This window comes from Mya arenaria, chromosome 6, assembly GCF_026914265.1.
Source record: "Mya arenaria isolate MELC-2E11 chromosome 6, ASM2691426v1".
NCBI lineage: Eukaryota > Metazoa > Mollusca > Bivalvia > Myida > Myidae > Mya > Mya arenaria.
Genome location: NC_069127.1, coordinates 74,386,406 through 74,409,193, shown reverse-complemented (window position 1 = coordinate 74,409,193; position 22,788 = coordinate 74,386,406). Strand labels below are relative to the sequence as shown.

At 36.7% G+C, this 22,788-nt stretch overlaps 1 protein-coding gene and 13 non-coding genes across 14 annotated transcripts; 1 reads left to right on the top strand and 13 right to left on the bottom strand.

Annotated features, from left to right (window-relative positions):
• Positions 1-258: 258 nt before the first annotated feature.
• On the top strand, positions 259-13,327 carry LOC128238672 (cryptochrome-1-like). The gene is made up of 12 exons (XM_052954809.1): positions 259-403; positions 1,598-1,775; positions 2,065-2,204; positions 2,731-2,873; positions 4,479-4,654; positions 6,038-6,144; positions 6,751-6,891; positions 7,576-7,746; positions 8,320-8,460; positions 9,737-9,894; positions 10,569-10,768; positions 11,820-13,327. Exons 1-12 carry the CDS (start codon positions 401-403, stop codon positions 12,008-12,010), a joined length of 1,749 nt encoding a protein of 582 aa, XP_052810769.1. The 5' UTR covers positions 259-400; the 3' UTR covers positions 12,011-13,327.
• Positions 13,328-18,434: 5,107 nt separating this feature from the next.
• Trnak-uuu (transfer RNA lysine (anticodon UUU)) lies at positions 18,435-18,527 on the bottom strand. The gene is made up of 2 exons: positions 18,491-18,527; positions 18,435-18,470 (listed from the first exon to the last, which is right to left on the bottom strand). It is a non-coding gene; the product is annotated as a tRNA-Lys (tRNA).
• Positions 18,528-18,829: 302 nt separating this feature from the next.
• Trnar-ucg (transfer RNA arginine (anticodon UCG)) lies at positions 18,830-18,902 on the bottom strand. The gene has a single exon. It is a non-coding gene; the product is annotated as a tRNA-Arg (tRNA).
• Positions 18,903-19,139: 237 nt separating this feature from the next.
• Positions 19,140-19,232, bottom strand: Trnak-uuu (transfer RNA lysine (anticodon UUU)). Its single transcript has 2 exons — positions 19,196-19,232; positions 19,140-19,175 (listed from the first exon to the last, which is right to left on the bottom strand). It is a non-coding gene; the product is annotated as a tRNA-Lys (tRNA).
• Positions 19,233-19,534: 302 nt separating this feature from the next.
• Positions 19,535-19,607, bottom strand: Trnar-ucg (transfer RNA arginine (anticodon UCG)). Its single transcript has one exon. It is a non-coding gene; the product is annotated as a tRNA-Arg (tRNA).
• Positions 19,608-19,844: 237 nt separating this feature from the next.
• Trnak-uuu (transfer RNA lysine (anticodon UUU)) lies at positions 19,845-19,937 on the bottom strand. Its single transcript has 2 exons — positions 19,901-19,937; positions 19,845-19,880 (listed from the first exon to the last, which is right to left on the bottom strand). It is a non-coding gene; the product is annotated as a tRNA-Lys (tRNA).
• A 302-nt stretch (positions 19,938-20,239) lies between these two features.
• Positions 20,240-20,312, bottom strand: Trnar-ucg (transfer RNA arginine (anticodon UCG)). The gene has a single exon. It is a non-coding gene; the product is annotated as a tRNA-Arg (tRNA).
• A 237-nt stretch (positions 20,313-20,549) lies between these two features.
• Positions 20,550-20,642, bottom strand: Trnak-uuu (transfer RNA lysine (anticodon UUU)). Its single transcript has 2 exons — positions 20,606-20,642; positions 20,550-20,585 (listed from the first exon to the last, which is right to left on the bottom strand). It is a non-coding gene; the product is annotated as a tRNA-Lys (tRNA).
• A 301-nt stretch (positions 20,643-20,943) lies between these two features.
• Positions 20,944-21,016, bottom strand: Trnar-ucg (transfer RNA arginine (anticodon UCG)). The gene has a single exon. It is a non-coding gene; the product is annotated as a tRNA-Arg (tRNA).
• Positions 21,017-21,253: 237 nt separating this feature from the next.
• Positions 21,254-21,346, bottom strand: Trnak-uuu (transfer RNA lysine (anticodon UUU)). Its single transcript has 2 exons — positions 21,310-21,346; positions 21,254-21,289 (listed from the first exon to the last, which is right to left on the bottom strand). It is a non-coding gene; the product is annotated as a tRNA-Lys (tRNA).
• Positions 21,347-21,648: 302 nt separating this feature from the next.
• Positions 21,649-21,721, bottom strand: Trnar-ucg (transfer RNA arginine (anticodon UCG)). The gene has a single exon. It is a non-coding gene; the product is annotated as a tRNA-Arg (tRNA).
• A 237-nt stretch (positions 21,722-21,958) lies between these two features.
• Positions 21,959-22,051, bottom strand: Trnak-uuu (transfer RNA lysine (anticodon UUU)). Its single transcript has 2 exons — positions 22,015-22,051; positions 21,959-21,994 (listed from the first exon to the last, which is right to left on the bottom strand). It is a non-coding gene; the product is annotated as a tRNA-Lys (tRNA).
• Positions 22,052-22,358: 307 nt separating this feature from the next.
• Trnar-ucg (transfer RNA arginine (anticodon UCG)) lies at positions 22,359-22,431 on the bottom strand. Its single transcript has one exon. It is a non-coding gene; the product is annotated as a tRNA-Arg (tRNA).
• A 237-nt stretch (positions 22,432-22,668) lies between these two features.
• Trnak-uuu (transfer RNA lysine (anticodon UUU)) lies at positions 22,669-22,761 on the bottom strand. Its single transcript has 2 exons — positions 22,725-22,761; positions 22,669-22,704 (listed from the first exon to the last, which is right to left on the bottom strand). It is a non-coding gene; the product is annotated as a tRNA-Lys (tRNA).
• Between the last annotated feature and the right edge of the window lie 27 nt (positions 22,762-22,788).

The window sequence follows — 22,788 nt, the reverse complement described above, 5'->3', positions numbered from 1 at the left end:
GTAATCGTCTTAATTTATGGGGCCAGGCTTAGGGTACTGTACCAGTATACTGTATCTTTATAGTCAGTCTGCGTTATCTTAATAAATGCTAGCAAAATATAATAGCCCATAAAAATCATTTCAATGGCAAGAATTCCCATTTTTATGTTATAATACACTGGGTGGCGAGGATGGCCTTTTATAACCTTCAACACGACCAAATTGACTGAACATACTGTATAGAATCCAATACAGTGCGTGTGGTTGTATGGAGAAGAACGTCAGAATAACTCGCAACTTTTTGTCATACTTCAGCGTAATTTAAAACCATTTATTCGCACGATGTAATAATATGGACATCTGATATATGGATTAATTAATTTACGAAAGAATTGGTGCGAATCAGGACTTACACACATAAATGGTAATGTACATATATTTCGGAATACCTACTCGTTTCGGATACAGTACAGATGCGAACCGTACTGTAATTAAAATGCGGCGAATCGTTAGTCGCTGGGTCCATGGGCCGACATACCGGTATACACGGTATAGCCTAATGTTTGGTCTGTAAATAGCTGTTTTGGTCTGAATTATACGTAGCTGTGTATTGTACAATTGTGTGTGGGTAACATCATTGACGCTTTTTGTTTTGTTTTTTAAGGGAACATAATGAATCTCCAAATGTTAAAAAAGTTATTTAACGTACTTTATTTTTGGCTAGGTAAGAACCAGCGTTTAGCTGTTTGCTCATTTCGTTGCGGTTGCGGGTTAAATTCCCACACGGGACACACTTTTACTCCCAAGTTTACTCTGTTGTCTAATTTAAAGTGACTCGCTCATGTTTTTGGACCGTTTTTGTCGGTAATGCATTTGAAAACACTTATTTTATCATTATTTTACTCTATGATATCGAAATTGTAGAAAAAAAATACAGTTATATATCATAAAAAAAGTATTTTGGTTTTAGTGGGGTTTGAACCCACGCCGGTCAAGTCAAGAATAAAGAAGAAAACATCCGTCGAGACCACACAGCCTGCGGGACTTTAACAAAAGTAATGGATATGTTGACCTGTTAAAGATATATTGATAACATCACGTGATAATGTCAATCAACCAATCACGCAACACCACAGCCGTAATTAATTTTCAATTGCGTTACTAATGCTATTGAAAATTGTGGTCTTCAAAGACAATATTTGAGCAAATATCAACATTTGTTGAAGGGTTCCAGCTTTTTGTAATTTTTTTTTAACACTCCTTATGATTTGCCACACTTTATTTCGTAATTAAAAAAAAATGCAATTTTACAAACCATGAGCGAGTTACTTTAAGTCAAGAGTGTCTGGAACAGCCTGAAAGGTTTAGGGTGTCATTAGTGTAGTGTGTGATGGTAAGAACCAGCCACCCAGTTAACTCAGTTGATTAGAGCACTTTGCTAGTGTTCCAGCAGTCATGGTATCAAGCCCCACACCGTCAACACTTTTCATCCCATGTTAACTTAAGTATTGATGAAAAGATTTGGATTTATTAACCTAAAATCAGAATCAATGTTATATCACACATTTGTGCTGTACATGACCAAGAGCTCTTTATAAATATTAAATCATTGTTACAGGACTCGACAGATATACCTTCTACCATACCAGTCAATGAAAACATTGTAAGTGACAAACCAGTCTGCATCCACTGGTTCAGGCATGGTCTGCGTCTTCATGACAATCCCGCCCTTCTTGATGCAGTAGAGGACTGTGGCGAGTTGTATCCAATCTTCATTTTTGATGGTGAAGTGGCAGGTATAAAGTCTATGTGAAGCATATTTTTATAATAATGTGCATAAATTAGTTTAGTTATAAAAGATTAATTTTTATTTTGATAAACAAAGTAGGTAATTATTGAATGCAGTTGTGATCTGATTTATTTTCCTATCGATTGTCCTTAAATAAAATCAGCCAAATAACCACTTCAATAAGAAAAATGAATGTTTAAGCTAACTGTGAATCTTTTGTTAAGATATCATGAACCAAATGTGTATGGTATTGCGTTTGGTGATTCCAGTTTACTGAATCTTTGTCATGTCTGCAGGCACTCGTACAGCAGGTTATAACCGGATGCGTTTCCTATTGGAGAGCCTGCATGACCTGGATGACCACTTCAGCAATGAGGGTGGACGTCTGTTCGTCTTCACGGGAAATGTGCTAACAACACTATCTAATCTGTTCAAGGTGAATACTCAATACTTTTTCTTCTTGAAATTTAACTTCACCTAAAAAAATCTGGATTCTCGCTTGAACTTTACAAAGTCAATTAATAAAGTATTAGTCCAGCCTGCTTTGTAACCAATATATAAAACAACATGAATACCAACGCTGGTCAGCTTTTCAGGCAAAACAAGGGGCATAACTCTAAAAATTAGTAAAGTCAGAGTTATGGGCCTGGCCTTCCTAAGGTTGTGCATATTGTCTTTAGCAACATGCAACAATTTCATTTGAATTTCTTGAATGGGTTTTGAGCTATGGACAAGGTTAAAAAAATACACATCAATGATACCTCTGACATAGCCTTGGCGGCTATGACAACACCTCAACATTTTTTCTTCCAAAAATGGACAAGCTAAAAATGACAGATGATATCCGATTTGTTAATTTAAAACTTCAATTGAACATTAGCCATTTCCACTGATCAACAACTGACAACTGAATAATCTGATAATTGCCAGTTAAAGCTGAATTGTATTACCAATACTAACAGGAATGGTCAGTTTCAAAGCTGACGTTTGATGCGGACGTGGAAGCGATCTGGCACGAGAGGGACACTCAGGTGCGGCGTCTCTGTGAGGAGTACAATGTTGAATGTGTCGAGAAGGTCTCGCATGTACTCTGGGATCCTGAAGAGTAAGCAAAAAGATAAAGTTCCTACCCAGTAAAAGAAATACAGTGAAAGCTACCATTACTCATTACTATATTCAATATCAGCCTGTTTTAGAACTAAACATTTGCCATTTACCCTAGTTTGAATCTTTGTTATGAATATGAAGTATCTGATACTCAGTTATGTACATTTTGGTTATTATTTTGGTATCATTTAAAAAAAATTGCAAATTGAGCCCTTTGAAGTACAGAAACTTCCATTGTTTTGTACATAACTACCTAAGGTTCTCTTTTTCATAATCATAAGAGATTTTTGTCTGACAATTCAGATGTTTCAGAAATTGCCTTTTGTAGTCTATGATATTTACATTTTTTTTATCATAAATTAAAGATGGTGAACATTCTTTTAAAATAGTTTTGTTAATTATACATGTATTAAAAACTCTGGAATAACCGCTTATTGCATCTCTTGATATATATTTTTATAAGACTAAATATTCTATTTCTGACATTGAAATATCCATAAAAAATGTTAAACTTTTGCATTATGTTTGTATCAGCCTTTGTGGCCATCTTCTCCATCCTAACCTTGAATATCAAAGTAACAGTTTATGAAAAGAAGTGCAAATAATTAGAGACACTGTTGGCTCGGCTATGTCATGGACACACATCAAGGTTTTGCAACAGCATTGTGACATTTCAGGACAAAAATCTCAATATTTTTGCAAGATGAAAATTTCGAGAGGTTCTTCAGACCAAAAACGAATTGTTCATTATGAATTGGTTATAGTTTAAAATATGGATGCGTAAATGATGTGTCTCAGACACTACAACAGAACTGTTGGTGATGTTAAAAGATGGATAAATTATATATATATATATTTATTGTGTATACACTGACTATATTTTTCCTTTGTACAAATTCATTATAATCTGAAAGAAATACTATCTTAGAAAGTATATAAAATATATAAGTCTCTACTTGATTTCTCATATTTTCTGAATTCATTTTTCAGCAAAAAATTTGCCACATAGAAATGTTTATTTTGACTTGTTGTCTGATAACCATAGATATGTTTCTTGCATGAGTTATTAAACTCTTTTTTTCGAGCACAACAGCATAATGTTGAAAATACCATCTTTTTTGGGTACTAACCAAGCAGATGGAAACAAATAATATCAGAATGCAATATACCATAAGATAAGTTAGAACATCGCCTGGACCTATGATCAAAACCATTTAAACATAAACTTGAGATATACTTCTGTAAAACATGATGGAAATCAATAAATGGCTCAAAATACTGTGAAAATGGTGACAAGCATGTTAATATATTTCATGTTATAAGCAGAGTTAACTTGAGTATGAGCATGCTAGAGGTAAACACTTACATAAAGGCGGAAGACTTCATGAGGAATTAAGTACAATTTTTCCTGCAAACTGTGAACTGGACATCTTTATTTTCTCCATCACTGGAGGTATTCATCATTGATTATTTCTCTCGACCACACAGGGAGACTAGAGCTTCAAAAGTGCTATCTCAAGTTTTTGATTGAGATGAAGGAAATGAAAAGTATATACAATGTTAATGTTGATCTTTGAGAAATCATAAAATGTTTTTTATTCAGAATTTTAAAGAACAACGGTGGCACTCCCCCACTGACCTACTCCCTGTTCAATCTAGTAGCGACGGCGGTAGGTGACCCCCCGAGGCCGGTAGATGCCCCTGACCTATCAAAAGTCACTTTCAACGTTAAAAGCGACCATGAAAAATTGTTCGGCATTCCTGATTCCGCCTCACTTGGTAAGTAATAAGACAACATGTATAATACAATTGATTTTAATTATGTCTCCGACGGTGGACCTTTTTAAATTGCACCGTCCATCAGTGCGTCCATCTTAATTTTTTGTGTCCGGACTGTAACGCTCTCTTGTATGGTCAGATTTTACGAAAACTTGCTACATGTGTTAACATACCAAGATGACGTGTTGGGTGCAAGACCCGTGTCCCTACCTCTAAGGTTAAGGTCACACTTAGTGTTTGTTATCTATGGAATGTTGCATATAATGACAAAGAGTATAGGGGGTTGTGTCTGTGCTGTAATTTTCTCTTTTATGGACAGATTTTGAAATAACGTACTACATGTGTTCGACATACCAAGACAATGTGTTGGGTGCATGACCCATGTCCTGACCTCTAAAGTCAAGGTCAAATTCGTTCAATTCACTTAACACTTCACACAGTAGTTCAGGACCATCCTGTATCATAAATACAAATTATGGCCCTTATTGATTGCCTTAGGAACTTAGATTTAGTGCATATTGTGTCCGGTTAAAGTTTTAGAGCAAGTTAAGATTTTTATTAATAACTTCTATACCCTTTATTCATTTAATACTTCACACAATTATTGACAACCATCTTACAATTATTGAACAATTATTGAACATGACTCCATATTAACACTATATACAAATAATGGCCCTTGATTGACCCCTTTTTTAGTATTTTTTTTAACTTTTTTTTGACATGCAAATTTTTATATTTTTAACCAAGTTTTCACAAGTGAGACCTGCTTATTGGAATGATGTGGGAGAATGACTTATTTGGATGTGCCAGCGGGAGGGCAACGTCAAACACACCTATGGTATCTATTTTAGTAAGGTTTGACATATAGTGACCAAACTTGGTATATAGGAAGAGTTTATGGATACCTTTCATGGGATGGTGTTTGGGACATATGGACAAGGTCACTGTTACTAAAAATAGATAACAATTTCGTAATGAATACATAAAGTTATTGTTGACAAATTGTGAGCAGACTTGGTATGTAAGAAGATTTTATGTGGGACTTTCATGGAATTGCATTTGGGGTCCATAGGGTCAAAATCAGAGTCTCTTTAGCTAGAAACAGAAAAACAGATGAAACTGAATTTGACAACAAAGGCTTAAGTACTTCTGTCAATTATTGAAAAGATGATAATTGTGCATTGTGGCGTTTCTTGTTTACGTTTTAATTCATTTTTTTTATTGCTTTTGACAGGCACATATCACATCATTATTGTACATATTTCTTAGACAAAGCAGCATAAAGTTGAGTGTGCTGTCCTACAACAGCTCTTGTTTACTGTAGGCTTGACTGTTTTTATTATTTCCTGAAGGCCTGTCTTTCTAACTTATTTCTTGTAGGTGTGTTTGCTGAGAGTGAAGAACAGAATCAGCGCTTTAATATCTGGACAGGTGGTGAGTCAAAGGCTCTGGAACTGTTCCGGTACAGAATGAAGGTTGAGGAGATGGTGAGTGTATACAATGGTGTGTAAATGAGGCATGTGTTCATCTCTGACTCGTGCATTACTGGGGTGGTGGTTACAGGATCTGCTACTTATGTATGTGAATATTTGATGCCTGGTGACCCCATATTGTTTTTAAAGGCCTATTTTTAGGAATGTTTGGCGTGATAATCCTCTGCTGTGCATCTTCTGCTAATTGCACTGCTGTCACAGAAGGGGCCAATTTCCTGTGTATTCGTTTGGCTCACGGCCATTTAGGGTCCATTTTTATAATAAAACCTACCAAACTGCACAGCAGGATACTCAGATCGCAGATCTGATAAGAGAGATCAAGGCAAGTAGATTAAGATCAATACACAGAGGTTGTGTACTGTACACAGATTTGGGGGGGGGGGTCACTTATAGAAGGCTTAAACTAGGCATTTAAGTGAAATGCAGTTTTGAGATTTATCTTCTTAGCAGAGCTTATAAATACAAAATTAAATATCTAAAGTGTTATTTCGGATGAATACATGGATGAAAGTGCATTTAATAGCTCAATATGTTTTTCTATAATGATTAGTAACACATTATGAAAAGACATTACAATAGGCAGAACATTTTCCATTGCAGGCGTTCAGTTGTGGTAATGTGATGCCGAACCAGGCATTTCCAAACATTGCGGGGCCTCCACTCAGTATGAGTGCCCATCTGAGGTTCGGATGTCTCTCCATACGTAAATTATACTGGGGCCTCAGGGATGCTTATCTGAAGGTAATTTTTCAGTTGATCTATGAATCATTGACAAATGCATATATTTTATATTGTCATTAAAAGTAACTAGTTGTTCAGCAAGGATTCCATTGTCAATTTAATGGTGCAAAATATAGGTCGATACATGAAAAGTAAGACTAATGATCAAAAAAAAGTGTATGATTTTGTGTATAGATAAAATAATATTAAAGATTAGATATGTTTGCGATTTTTTTAACTGTGGAATTTGTGGACACATAGCTGCTAATTTAAAACAAACAAAAAACATTTATAAAGGCTAATATTTTTTTATCTGTACACAATCACACACTTTTTTGTTTTCCTGAACACAACTGGCCAAAATTCTTAAAATTGTGAATATTTTAATGCTGGTTCATCATTCTGTATTCAATAGACTAAATATCTGGCATGGAATATATTTATTTAAGTTACCTGAGCAAAAATAAGATAAGTCCATTTAAATTTTGCTCACCTCTTGTACATAAAAAATGTTTAAATCACAAAAGTTTGGATGCCAACCATTAGTGTCGAACATGAGAATTTTTTTTGGTGTTGACTGCAAATTCATGACCAGCACATATGTTTTATCCTGCATAATTAGCTGCTTATCAGCCACACACTTTCGTTAAGTTAGATAGGCTGCCTTTTTTAGTAATAAGTCTGTTTAATTATTTAATCTATCAGCTAAACCCAGGGAAGGCATTCACAGTATCTGCGATCGGTCAGCTGATGTGGCGGGAGTACTTCTACATGATGTCTGTGAACAACAAGAACTACGACAAGATGGAAAACAACCCAATATGCCTGAACATTCCCTGGTATGAGGATAAGGAAAAACTGAGGAGATGGGAACAGGTACATTACTAGCTTGTCTGCTGTTTGCTTTAGGTTTTGCTTTCAAAAAAACAACAACACCCCCATGACTGTCAAAGCCTCAAGTTGAGAAATCTGAGACTTTGTAATTGTGTTAACACTTTGAGGCCATACAAAATTGTTTCTATGTTTAGCCTCCCGATCAAGGCTTTTTGGTTTCCCAATCGAAAAAACCCCATCACATTTTAAATGATCAACGATCTTCCCAAACGTTTTAATTTCCTTTTACTATTATTCTGAGTACAGAACACAAGTGCAAACAACGTGCTTCATATTTTGTACTAGTATTCTTGGCATTTGATATCAGAAAATGATGTGTTCTGTGTGATTCCAATGATCACTACACTTTAATAAAGATTTTTTGGGGCTCATTTTTGCGCAGGAAATCTATCTTACAAATGAGAATGGTCCAAAATGGACGAAAGCATCTTTGGTGTCTATATTTCATGGAGGATGTCCCACAATTTTAACAGGCAAACCAAGGACATCCATGGTTTTTACTAATAGATGTTACCAGGTACTATAACAAAAATAACCAAACACATTCTGTTCCAGGGAGAGACAGGTTACCCATGGATTGATGCGATCATGAAGCAGCTGAAAAACGAGGGCTGGATTCACCATGTGTGTCGTCACGCGACATCCACGTTCCTAACCCGCGGGGATCTCGGACTCTCTTGGGAGGATGGACTAAAGGTGGGTACTACATATGTTATAGAGTTTTTCTGTGCTATGTAGTATTTCCTGTGTTATATGCTGTAAATCACTGTGTCCTGGACACTAGTATAGGTATGACGCAGGCAAAAAAATACAATTAAAATTTGGGGAGAATCGAAGGCAAAACAAGGCAAAGGTTATTCTAAACCATGCAATTTTAAATAGGTAGTGCTCAAAGCATGTTTCTTGCTTGATTACAGCTAGCTTTTCTTGTGGTGTACATGGAAGGACTTTCTCCATTGTAGGAAACAAGTAAGGTAGGCACTAAAATGTACCTAGAATGACTGTTTTTTCATGGTGTACCATGATAACCTCTTGAGAATGGTATGATTTGTTAAGCAAAATCCTTTTTTTGTACGTGTTTATTCTCAACATGTTAACTCCTTCAGCGAAGTATTAATGATGTGGCAAAAAAGTGTGAAAAAAACAATCCTATCATTGCAACAGTTTGTGCTATTGGTATGTTTCTCTGCTTTAAAGGCAGAGGGCATTTTTCACACCATTGACAGTGCACAATGATGCTACTTCACAGTATTCATGTTTATTTATTATTTTAATACTGAATAATATTACATAAATGATCTCATACAATAACAAAACTGTAATATTATTACCATTTTTTGCCAAAACAACTCAATTGAGGCCATGTGAGTTATGTCCCATTATAATTTAAAGTCAACAAACTAATATTTTTTTCCACTTATTTGTCTGAAGAGCCTAAAATAATCATCAAAATAAATTGTCCGAAGCCTCATACTATACCGTAGATCTGACACAGGCATTATTTATGGGAATATTTAGGGAAAAAATGTGTCTTATACACAGTGATTTCCGGTAGTACTTCCTGTGTTGTTCATACGTTAGTGTTGACACATAACATACACTTGAGTCATCCTCACTAGCATGGAGCTCTGGGTCTCCTAGGAGGAGTAGGCGTCTTACTCAATTAAATTTTGAAGACAAACTGTCTGGGTTTTGCCACTGCCATAGACAAGCTGTTCATGGCACAGTCTAGCAAAAATGCTTTCATGGCCTAGCTGTCAATAGGCCTGTCCTAACAATTTGTCAGAATTCTGCACAACGTCTGACAAAATGAATTTAAAACAAAATATGCTTTGTTTATGTTCAAACTTATAGAGTATCAGGGGAGCTTTCCACCATTTCTTATGATGGCTTATCCGTATCAATTTGTTGTTACAAATTTATTGTTTTTAATGTACATTTTGAACATATTTTATGCGTTCTGTACATTTAGGTGTTTGACAAGTACCTGATTGATGCTGATTGGTCAGTTAATGCTGGAAACTGGATGTGGATGTCTAGTTCCGCATTTGAGAAAGTTCTCCAGTGTCCAAAGTGTTTTTGCCCTGTGCGGTATGGACGCAAGATGGACTCTGATGGCGTCTATGTCAGGTGGGTGAGTTTTCAAATGCTTGTTTTGATCAGGTCATGCAAGTTTTACAGTCACCTGCTACTGCAATTCATTCATTTTATGTTTGCCACTCTGATAGGATTTGCTTTGTTTTTTAATTCTTTTGCCGGAAAAATGTGTCATCATTTCATCAGTTAAATAAGGCTCTGGGTTATCTTATTAATTGTATGATAAAAATGTGTGTTTTTTTATTATATGATTAAGATCAATTTTCTACTGTTTTCACAACATGTTTATATCAACACATAGCTAACTTCGGGAAAACTTACTTAAAGTTAATTGATGGTGCCGTTTGTTTGGGGGGATAGGGGGGGAGTGTCAGGGTGGACAGGATTGGACAGACTGAGATTTCATAATTTAAGCAACCCTGGCCATTTTGTTTTATGAAAATATCCTCATAATTAAATTTTATTATAATTAAATGACATGGATGGCTGATAAGTCAGCCTTCAGCTTACATGTAAAATAATGGTAATAAAAATCCTCGACATACATCACATGCTCGTTGTGATGGTTTTGTCCATTTATTACCTTTTTGAGCCTTGGATGGCTTCCAAATCATTTGTAGTATTAAACATTTTAATGATAATAACATTTCCTGCTAGATGTAACTTGCTAGTAGTTAATATCCTAATTTAGTCATATTTCCCTACAGACGTTACCTGCCAGTGTTGAAGGACATGCCCATACGTTACCTTTTTGAGCCTTGGAAGGCCCCAAGGTCGGTCCAGGAGAAGGCTGGCTGTATTATTGGCGTAGACTACCCGGAGCCCATGGTGGACCACAGAAAGGCTTCCAAGGATTGCTACAACATGATGAGCGAGGTCAAGATGAAACTGGCAGCCTCAGGCAAAGGTACTGCTAATTCATACATGCATATCCGCATATCCCCCAGTTGGGTGTGGGGGAAATCCCCATGAATTTCAAACTGTCCCCCTTCCTCCCGGTGGGAGATAAAAATCCCCTGGATATAAACTAAATACACATATATATAAAAAAAAATGAAGAGGCAATAATGACATAGTCACACCACAGTATGTGAGTGCTGCTGAATGTTAACAGACAAAGGAGAAATGACTTTATAAATTCCATTGAATTGTTTATAATAGGTTTGATAAATGCCAAAAGGAAACTTTTACAAGAAGTGATTGTGTAGTAATGATCAAAGGCAAAGAAATATTACAATTTGGGAAATGGAAGAAATTAATAATATTTATTCCATTCTCTTATTGTCTGAACGTCATCATAGCTGTGCAGAGTTTTTAAGGAAGGAAGGTAAACCAATTAAATTGTCTTGAAAACATAATTTTCTATGAATTTTTTTGTTCTGCAAGTGCATTACAGAATGACATGACCGTGTATGGTAAGAATATGATAAAATATGATATATAAAAATGTTACAGTTTAAGGTTTTCATAGCAATAAATATATGTGAATACATTTCGTATTTACATTTATAATTACTTTTGAAATTTGCCAACTTAGACCAGCAAAAAAAAAATCCGCCTGAATTTTTAGCCTTTTTGAAAAAACAAACAGAATGGTCTCCAGAAATACAGTATATATGCTAATTTCAATATTTTCTGATCATCTACACTGGTTTAAGTCACAAAAAGTAAGTTTACGTTTACATTAAAAGGTGTATTTAAATGAAATATCCAATACAGAATATGAAATATATTAGAGAAAAGGTTCATTATTTTTAGGCAACCATTTATCGTAATTCTATTTGGATAGTCACCCACTTGTCTTTTAACATACGTCTGTCAAGGATGCTATCTTTTGGGCCCTTATCACATAATGTGATGGCTCTACTTGTATTCATCTTTTTAGAACTATTGGAGCCCAACCTCCATCGTAATACTAAGAAGACTGACATTATTGACATCTGAAATACGTTTTGCAGAATTAGAGCACTGTGGTCCAGCCAACTCTGACGAGGTTAGCAAGTTTGTCTGGCTGCCCGGGACACACAAAGGAAACTGCTCCTCGGGCAATGAGGAGCTAAGCGAAGCAATACTCTGTGACGGACTCATGGGAATGAGCCCACAGATGAAACGGGGGCCTGGCAGGTGTGGCGGGGATGATTCCAACTAAATAGAGGTTACCTGTATTGCTACTGCAGTGAGCTCCGGAATGTTGAGAGAGAATTGCTGGGTGTTTGATGAAGGTTGCGATGGAGAGTTTTTAAAAACAGAATTGGATTAAGTTGTGAAATTAGGGTGCAAATATTTTTAAAATGATGTTTATTGCAGACAACATTTCATGATCTCTCTTTAATTATTACTCAGGGAAAATATCTGTACATCTCCTTTAGTTAACTCTTTATTGACATTTCCGTCTTCTGGTGATTGGCAACATATTTGGCTATCTTTTACATTTTCACTTCATTTCCAGTATGACATCATTCCATCATTATACATCTATCCAATGTCTTAACATTTTACATTAGAACTCCTTTATTCAAATTTTGAAAAAGCCTCTTTGTTGAAACATTAATAAAGAGTTAACTGCAGAATTTGGATAAATAATCTATTTCAATTTATTATAATTTACTTATTCCTAATTGTGATAAACTTAGTGAATGCAATCATGCAAATTTTCTTGGGTTTGAAAGTTAGCCGTATGGTTTTCATACAGCATGAAGCAACGAAAAATGTGATAGTTACATAAGTATTATATCTTCTGTTTAAACGATTATTGCTCTTTTCATTTTTATTTTGTATGTTGTTGTTGTTTTGAATTAAAGTGGAGATATTGTCATGGAAAGGGGATATTGTCACCTTGTTAACATGTGCGCAGCCATAGAATCTCTTGGTCATATTGTTATAGAATTATCATCCCTATGCCTATACTAAAGATTTTGTAATTCAATCTTGATTATATTTCAGTTTTTGAAGACACAGCTTCAAAAACAACAATTGTTTCATAAATATGCTTTATGATAATTATGTATCAGTTATCATTAATATTTTGAATTTTATGTGATATTTCATATGCAAGCTTATTAAATTTTTTACAGTTTTACCTATTTTGTCACATAATTATGCAATGCTGCTGAGTTTGGTCAAATGACCACGGGAAAATATAGTAATACGTATTTCTCAATAGCAAGGTGATTTGGCCTTTTATGATCTTTTTTTTTAAATTTCAAACACATGAAATTGGTGAACGGAAGAAAACATAAAATATTATTGCAACAAAATATAATTTCATTTTCTTACATCTTATTAAATCTGATGGGGCATTCTGCAATATTTCATTTCACTGAGGATATCACGCTTCTTTACATATTTCGAAAGCATTTATTACATTTTAACCCATAATGTAGGGTGTAATTTAAAATTATATTGTTATGTACTATATGTATATTCTTTGTTGTACACGTGCCTTGGCCGTTATTGAATAAAATTGAAACTGTTATCTATTATCATCTGGACCGAATTTTAGCTCAACTATTCCAAGAATAAGGAGAGCTAAACTACTCACCCTGGCGTCGGCATCACACCTTGGTTAAGGTTTTGCATGTAAGCACCTTTAAGTCATTATCTCAGTAAATACATCAGTTATTGCATTGTAACTTTGGATATGTATTGCCAACTATCTTACTTACTAAATTAATGAAGTTAGATAACAATTATTTGAATATAATGCAAATAATAAGCCTTTATTATTAGACCTAGAAATTCTGGTTAAGGTTTTGCGTGTAAGCACACATCTCAGCAACTACTCATTGCTCTACTGTATTGCATTGATACTTACAATGGTACTCAACCATCCAACCTACTAAATTAACCAAGTTAGATAACTCAAATTGGCATTTAATTTAATTGCCCTTTATTATTCGACATAGAAATTCGCAAGTAAATCACATTATAATGTGACTGTGATATCAGCAAGCCATATTGTGATGTAAAATGTTTGCAGCCGCCGGAGGGCCAGGCAACGTAGGTGGAGAATTTTACCAGTCGCAGCAATTACAGATACAAATATAAGATCCCACCGACCAAACAAAGTTTTTAACAGTGGTTGAATTTGACCTTTTCTAGCCCAGCACTTGATAGTGCTAGTCAAGTACGACACACCAGCACTGCCGAATACAGGGTGATTTCCAGTCAGATTATCTATTCTTAATTCAAAGTGTTCCAAGCTTCGGAGAACCGATATTTATTTGGCTAGCTGCTACAAACGCTTCACGTCATGAACGGTTAGCAATATGACGAAGGCACTGTTGTTTCTTGCAAGCACAGAATTGTGCTAGCGATCATTCATACCAGCACAACCAAGTACCCACTAGCAACCCCAGCAAAGTTTGAATGCATGTTACATTAGCAAATATGAAAGCGCTATTGTTTCGTGCAAGCACAGTTGGCTAGTATATATACCAACATAACCAAGTACCCGCCGGAAACTCAGCCATGGTGATGTAATGCTTTTTACAGCACGACGACGGTGCTGCTGTTATATGCAAGCACATGATTGTGCTAGTGGTCAAATATACAAGCACAACCAAGTACCCACTAGCAACCGCAGCAAAGATGGCATCGACGATGGCGCTGTCGTTTCTTGCAAGCACATGCTTGTGCTAGTGGTAAATTTCATACCAGCACAACCAAGTACCCACTAGCAACCACAGCCATGATAGAAGTAAGGCTTTTATATAGACTTCGCAACGACGAGGGCGCTGTGGTTTTGTGCAAGCACATGCTTGTGCTAGTGGTAAATTGCATACCAGCACAACCAAGTACCCACTAGCTACCATAGCCATGATAGAAGTAATGCTTTTATATAGACTTAGCAACGACGAGGGCGCTGTGGTTTTGTGCAAGCACATGCTTGTGCTAGTGGTAAATTGCATACCAGCACAACCAAGTACCCACTAGCTACCATAGCCATGATAGAAGTAATGCTTTTATATAGACTTAGCAACGACGAGGGCGCTGTGGTTTTGTGCAAGCACATGCTTGTGCTAGTGGTAAATTGCATACCAGCACAACCAAGTACCCACTAGCTACCATAGCCATGATAGAAGTAATGCTTTTATATAGACTTAGCAACGACGAGGGCGCTGTGGTTTTGTGCAAGCACATGCTTGTGCTAGTGGTAAATTGCATACCAGCACAACCAAGTACCCACCAGAAGCCAGAGCCATGATAGGTGTTACGTTTTTTATGTACTCGACGATGGCGCTGTTGTTTCATGCAAGCACATAATTGTGCTAGTGATAAATTTCATACAAGCACAACCAAGTACAAACTAGAAACTGCAGATATAGCAGCATTAATGTTACTGACTAGGCAACGACGTGGGTGATGTTGATCCTTGCAAGCACAGGATTGTGCTAGTGTTGTTTTTTCATACCAGCACAAACAAGTACCCACAAGTTACACACTAATTACATTCCTTAATTATTTGTCATATTTTGTCATTCATTAATTAAATAGCCTAGTTTTAAATATATTTCATTTCATGTACGAGCATTGTACGATATTAAACACATCGCTCTCCATAGGTGATTCGGGATCCTCGGATAAATAGAGCATGTGTTCATACTCATTGCAAGCACTGGATTGTGCTGTTTTAAACACCAGAACAAGCACAACTCGGTACCAGCAACGAAAGTGAACACAGTTATATATTGCTGTTCTAAAATGCCAATATCCCAGCATCAAAAAGTGCTAGTAGATGAAAAACAGATGCCCATAATAATACTGGTAAATCGGCATTTTCGAATCGACAACCCCCGCGTCCGGAGAAATCTGAAGTATAGAAAGACTTGCTGTACTAAAATACCAATATCCCTGCATCAAAAAGTGCTAGTAGCAGTAATACACTAGCCCATGATGATACCGGGAAATTGGCATTTTATTTTTTACTTCGTTTTGACAATTCCAAATCGGTGTCATGGCATTCTTTAGAGGAGATTTTTGTAAAAAAATGTGTCTATCCCAGCATCAAAAAGTGCTAGTAGCAGTACAACACTAGCCCATGATAATACTGGGAAACCTACATTTTATTTTTATTTTTCTGTTAAAACTTGACCTCATATTTTAAATCAAATCCATTATATGTCCTTTGAAGATATAAAATGTCCCTGTCCCAGCATCAAAAAGTGCTAGTAGCAGAGAATACCAACGCATGATGATACTGGGAAACCGGCATTCTCTTTTTCTGCTACACCGTATTAATAATAAATCCAGGTCCGTATTTTGTTTAATAAATACTTCAGATATAAAATGCCACTCTCCCAGCATCAAAAAGTGCTAGTAACAGATAACACTAGCCCATAATGATACTGGGGGTCTTGCATTTATTTTTTTAAATATTTCTGAAACCGTGGTCTTGAAAATCCCATCTCCATATTTAGATGATAATAGTATCCACATTAGTGTCAGAAAAGACTTGGTGCAGGGACTCTCTCGCCCCGCACCAGGACGTTTCCCGACCAACGAAGGTACTGTTAAAGACAACATTCCTTAAAGATGAATTAAGGCACTTTCCTGCAAGCACATGCTTGTGCTGGTTATAAATCCAACTAGCATCAAACAAGTACCCGCAAAAACGGTGACACATGTTAAAAGATTGTATTTCCTTTAGTCGAATGTTCCTATTCCCTGCAAGCACATGATTGTGCTAGTACAAATTTAAGACCAGCACAACCAAGTACATACAGACAATTAAAACCGAGTTTGAGTCCGCAAACGCAAACAAATAAATGAAACCAGTATAAATATTTTTCTTTCCTTTTTTTTAAATCCATTAGATAATCTTTGTATCCCGAAACAACAAGTCCGATAAAGCACGGCAGCTGAGAACTTTACGTTACTTAGATAATATATTATAATCCACTAAAGCAGCCATTTGAGCGATTTGATAAGGTCCGAGATTTCTTGGGTTTATATACACATCTCAAACATGTCGCAGTACTGACAGTTGACAGGTTTCTGAGTTCCTACTCAGACCCAATACCCTTAACACAGGAAAAAGGTAGCAACTGCCAATTTGTGCGCTATTGTTTGCTTGTTAATTGTCAATTAAGGGGCCATTGTCTCCCAATATACATATCGCACACAGCGGACAAACTGTCAAGACCCGGGATGTGAATTCGAAGGGCCTGACCAATTCTCAAGTTAATTGTCACACCATAACGAGTATTAGGGGTCATAAAGGGCCATTTTTGACCCCTGTAAGAGTGGTGTTTATTGTTTTCTCAGGACATGTGGGAAATTGCCTATATGTTAATTGATTGCTTAATTGACATGTAGTTAATTGGTCAGATGAACATTTTAATGGAGAATAAAACTTTTTTAAATCTGTTAAAACCTTCCGTTTTATTTTTTTTCTTACGGTCTTCTTAAACGACATCGAAATATTTTCACTAGAATTATATTTTACTATTAACGCTTAAATTGGTTCTAAATATATCAATTTGATTTTAGCAGGAATATTAAAGTTTCAATAACATCTTTTATTGAAGGTGTTTTATAACTTATTATATTTAAAGAAACAAACATCAAACTATATTCATTCATGCAGTTTTAAAGAAAATGTGCAAGGTATTTCGAATATTATATAATTGTTTAATACACTGCTTATTTGTGTTTAAACATAAAGTTTTGCTATATCTTATTCCTAATTGTTTTAATTTGAATACTTTCTAAAACTGAGGACATCCCTTTGTTGTTGATTTCAGTTATAATTATCGTTAAGATGACAAAATATGCCACAAAATATTAGGAAGACGTCAAACCCACAACAAAACCCGCATTGAACAACTTGAAAAGTCCCCCCATTCAATACGCCCTACGTAAGCAAACTCAGAAAAAAAAAACTTCAACATAAATTTGAAAATTAAAAAAACAACACTTTTGACGTTTGTGACTTGTATATGAATAACGGATTGTTGATGTAACGACAGAGATAATTTTTACGTTACGGGCCCATTAAGTTTAAATACAGTCGAACCCCGTTGGCTCGAACTTGCTTGGCTCGACTTTCTCGTTGGCTCGAGCTGGATATAAAGGACGGATTTCTTTTTACTCAAACAAAGCATTTCCGCATGGCTCGATTTTTTCTCGAGGTTTCAGGTATTCTCGCCGATCCCTCAGAAGATAATCGTCCAAACCAGGGCCTCGAGCTCTCAGATGAATTAATTTTGGAGTTTGTCCATCTTTGCAAAACTTGGTAGTGGGTAATTTGTCCTATATTCAAAATATTTCGACCCCGGCAGGACTCGAACCTGCAATTTTCTGATTCGAAGTCTTATCCATTAGGCCACGAGGCCGGTTCATGATATCCGATATCAAGTGAGTTCCTTAACTTTCGGTAGTAAAACACCCAGTCGACACTCGCATGTGATAGCAAATAAAAGGCACACGCTTTTGATATTAAATTAATTCGCGCACAGTAAATGCATGGATAAGTGGTAGCAAATATGCGCTCATGACTGTATTGGTATAGTGTGTCTTGAAAGTATTAGTGGAAAGTAAAGGAACACACAAAACGACCCCAAAAGATTAAGCGCCCAACGAGGGACTCGAACCCTCGACCCTCAGATGTCTGAGTTTAATTCAAACGTAAAAGTCTGATGCTCTACCGACTGAGCTAGCCGGGCTCTATTAAATCGGTATCGATTAGATAACAAATTATATTGTCACGTAACGTAAATTGTATCACGAATAAAGTTCAAAATCAAATAGTGTTACAGGTGTTTGAGGCTGAAATCCCCCCATACGTTTTTTAACCTTTTTTGTCACTTTCGACGGTTATCTAGCACAAAGGTCTTATATCTTGTATACTATGCACTTTTGCGCTCTAAATTCATCAACCATACAAAAAATAGACTAAATGCGCAAGGAGTTTGTCCATCTTTGCAAAACTTGGTTGTGGGTAATTTGTCCTATATTCAAAATATTTCGACCCCGGCAGGACTCGAACCTGCAATCTTCTGATTCGAAGTCAGACGCCTTATCCATTAGGCCACGAGGCCGGTTCATGATATCCGATATCAAGTGAGTTCCTTAACTTTCGGTAGTAAAACACCCAGTCGACACTCGCATGTGATAGCAAATAAAAGGCACACGCTTTTGATATTAAATTAATTCGCGCACAGTAAATGCATGGATAAGTGGTAGCAAATATGCGCGCATGACTGTATTGGTATAGTGTGTCTTGAAAGTATTAGTGGAAAGTAAAGGAACACACAAAACGACCCCAAAAGATTAAGCGCCCAACGAGGGACTCGAACCCTCGACCCTCAGATGTCTGAGTTTAATTCAAACGTAAAAGTCTGATGCTCTACCGACTGAGCTAGCCGGGCTCTATTAAATCGGTATCGATTAGATAACAAATTATATTGTCACGTAACGTAAATTGTATCACGAATAAAGTTCAAAATCAAATAGTGTTACAGGTGTTTGAGGCTGAAATCCCCCCATACGTTTTTTAACCTTTTTTGTCACTTTCGACGGTTATCTAGCACAAAGGTCTTATATCTTGTATACTATGCACTTTTGCGCTCTAAATTCATCAACCATACAAAAAATAGACTAAATGCGCAAGGAGTTTGTCCATCTTTGCAAAACTTGGTTGTGGGTAATTTGTCCTATATTCAAAATATTTCGACCCCGGCAGGACTCGAACCTGCAATCTTCTGATTCGAAGTCAGACGCCTTATCCATTAGGCCACGAGGCCGGTTCATGATATCCGATATCAAGTGAGTTCCTTAACTTTCGGTAGTAAAACACCCAGTCGACACTCGCATGTGATAGCAAATAAAAGGCACACGCTTTTGATATTAAATTAATTCGCACACAGTAAATGCATGGATAAGTGGTAGCAAATATGCGCGCATGACTGTATTGGTATAGTGTGTCTTGAAAGTATTAGTGGAAAGTAAAGGAACACACAAAACGACCCCAAAAGATTGAGCGCCCAACGAGGGACTCGAACCCTCGACCCTCAGATGTCTGAGTTTAATTCAAACGTAAAAGTCTGATGCTCTACCGACTGAGCTAGCCGGGCTCTATAAAATCGGTATCGATTAGATAACAAATTATATTGTCACGTAACGTAAATTGTATCACGAATAAAGTTCAAAATCAAATAGTGTTCCAGGTGTTTGAGGCTGAAATCCCCCCATACGTTTTTTTAACCTTTTTTGTCACTTTCGACGGTTATCTTGCAAAAAGGTCGTATATCTTGTATACTATGTACTTTTGCGCTCTAAATTCATCAACCATAAAAAAATAGACTAAATGCACAAGGAGTTTGTCCATCTTTGCAAAACTTGGTTGTGGGTAATTTGTCCTATATTCAAAATATTTCGACCCCGACAGGACTCGAACCTGCAATCTTCTGATTCGAAGTCAGACGCCTTATCCATTAGGCCACGAGGCCGGTTCATGATATCCGATATCAAGTGAGTTCCTTAACTTTCGGTAGTAAAACACCCAGTCGACACTTGCATGTGATAGCAAATAAAAGGCACACGCTTTTGATATTAAATTAATTCGCGCACAGTAAATGCATGGATAAGTGGTAGCAAATATGCGCGCATGACTGTATTGGTATAGTGTGTCTTGAAAGTATTAGTGGAAAGTAAAGGAACACACAAAACGACCCCAAAAGATTGAGCGCCCAACGAGGGACTCGAACCCTCGACCCTCAGATGTCTGAGTTTAATTCAAACGTAAAAGTCTGATGCTCTACCGACTGAGCTAGCCGGGCTCTATAAAATCGGTATCGATTAGATAACAAATTATATTGTCACGTAACGTAAATTGTATCACGAATAAAGTTCAAAATGAAATAGTGTTACAGGTGTTTGAGGCTGAAATCCCCCCATACGTTCTTTAACCTTTTTTGTCACTTTCGACGGTTATCTAGCACAAAGGTCGTATATCTTGTATACTATGTACTTTTGCGCTCTAAATTCATCAACCATAAAAAAATAGACTAAATGCGCAAGGAGTTTGTCCATCTTTGCAAAACTTGGTTGTGGGTAATTTGTCCTATTTTCAAAATATTCCGACCCCGGCAGGACTCGAACCTGCAATCTTCTGATTCGAAGTCAGACGCCTTATCCATTAGGCCACGAGGCCGGTTCATGATATCCGATATCAAGTGAGTTCCTTAACTTTCGGTAGTAAAACGCCCAGTCGACACTCGCATGTGATAGCAAATAAAAGGCACACGCTTTTGATATTAAATTAATTCGCGCACAGTAAATGCATGGATAAGTGGTAGCAAATATGCGCGCATGACTGTATTGGTATAGTGTGTCTTGAAAGTATTAGTGGAAAGTAAAGGAACACACAAAACGACCCCAAAAGACTGAGCGCCCAACGAGGGACTCGAACCCTCGACCCTCAGATGTCTGAGTTTAATTCAAACGTAAAAGTCTGATGCTCTACCGACTGAGCTAGCCGGGCTCTATAAAAGCGGTATCGATTAGATAACAAATTATATTGTCATGTAACGTAAATTGTATCACCAATAAAGTTAAAAATCAAATAGTGTTACAGGTGTTTGAGGCTGAAATCCCCCCCATACGTTTTTAAACCTTTTTTGTCACTTTCGACGGTTATCTAGCACAAAGGTCGTAAATCTTGTATACTATGTACTTTTGCGCTCTAAATTCATCAACCATAAAAAAATAGACTAAATGCGCAAGGAGTTTGTCCATCTTTGCAAAACTTGGTTGTGGGTCATTTGTCCTATATTCAAAATATTTCGACCCCGGCAGGACTCGAACCTGCAATCTTCTGATTCGAAGTCAGACGCCTTATCCATTAGGCCACGAGGCCGGTTCATGATATCCGATATCAAGTGAGTTCCTTAACTTTCGGTAGTAAAACACCCAGTCGACACTCGCTTGTGATAGCAAATAAAAGGCACACGCTTTTGATATTAAATTAATTCGCGCACAGTAAATGCATGGATAAGTGGTAGCAAATATGCGCGCATGACTGTATTGGTATAGTGTGTCTTGAAAGTATTAGTGGAAAGTAAAGGAACACACAAAACGACCCCAAAAGATTGAGCGCCCAACGAGGGACTCGAACACTCGACCCTCAGATGTCTGAGTTTAATTCAAACGTAAAAGTCTGATGCTCTACCGACTGAGCTAGCCGGGCTCTATAAAAGCGGTATCGATTAGATAACAAATTACTAGTATATTGTCACGTAACGTAAATTGTATCACGAATAAAGTTCAAAATCAAATAGTGTTACAGGTGTTTGAGGCTGAAATCCCCCCATACGTTTTTTAACCTTTTTTGTCACTTTCGACGGTTATCTAGCACAAAGGTCGTATATCTTGTATACTATGTACTTTTGCGCTCTAAATTCATCAACCATAAAAAAATAGACTAAATGCGCAAGGAGTTTGTCCATCTTTGCAAAACTTGGTTGTGGGTAATTTGTCCTATTTTCAAAATATTTCGACCCCGGCAGGACTCGAACCTGCAATCTTCTGATTCGAAGTCAGACACCTTAATCATTAGGCCACGAGGCCGGTTCATGATATCCGATATCAAGTGAGTTCCTTAACTTTCGGTAGTAAAACACCCAGTCGACACTCGCATGTGATAGCAAATAAAAGGCACACGCTTTTGATATTAAATTAATTCGCGCACAGTAAATGCATGGATAAGTGGTAGCAAATATGCGCGCATGACTGTATTGGTATAGTGTGTCTTGAAAGTATTAGTGGAAAGTAAAGGAACACACAAAACGACCCCAAAAGATTGAGCGCCCAACGAGGGACTCGAACCCTCGACCCTCAGATGTCTGAGTTTAATTCAAACGTAAAAATCTGATGCTCTACCGACTGAGCTAGCCGGGCTCTATAAAATCGGTATCGATTAGATAA

Bases quoted from the DNA above. Each gene is read 5' to 3' on its own strand.
- LOC128238672 (XM_052954809.1), top strand. The intron at 1,776-2,064 runs GTATAAAGTCTA...TCATGTCTGCAG, and splicing joins TTTTGATGGTGAAGTGGCAG to GCACTCGTACAGCAGGTTAT. The intron at 7,747-8,319 runs GTACATTACTAG...ATTCTGTTCCAG, and splicing joins AACTGAGGAGATGGGAACAG to GGAGAGACAGGTTACCCATG.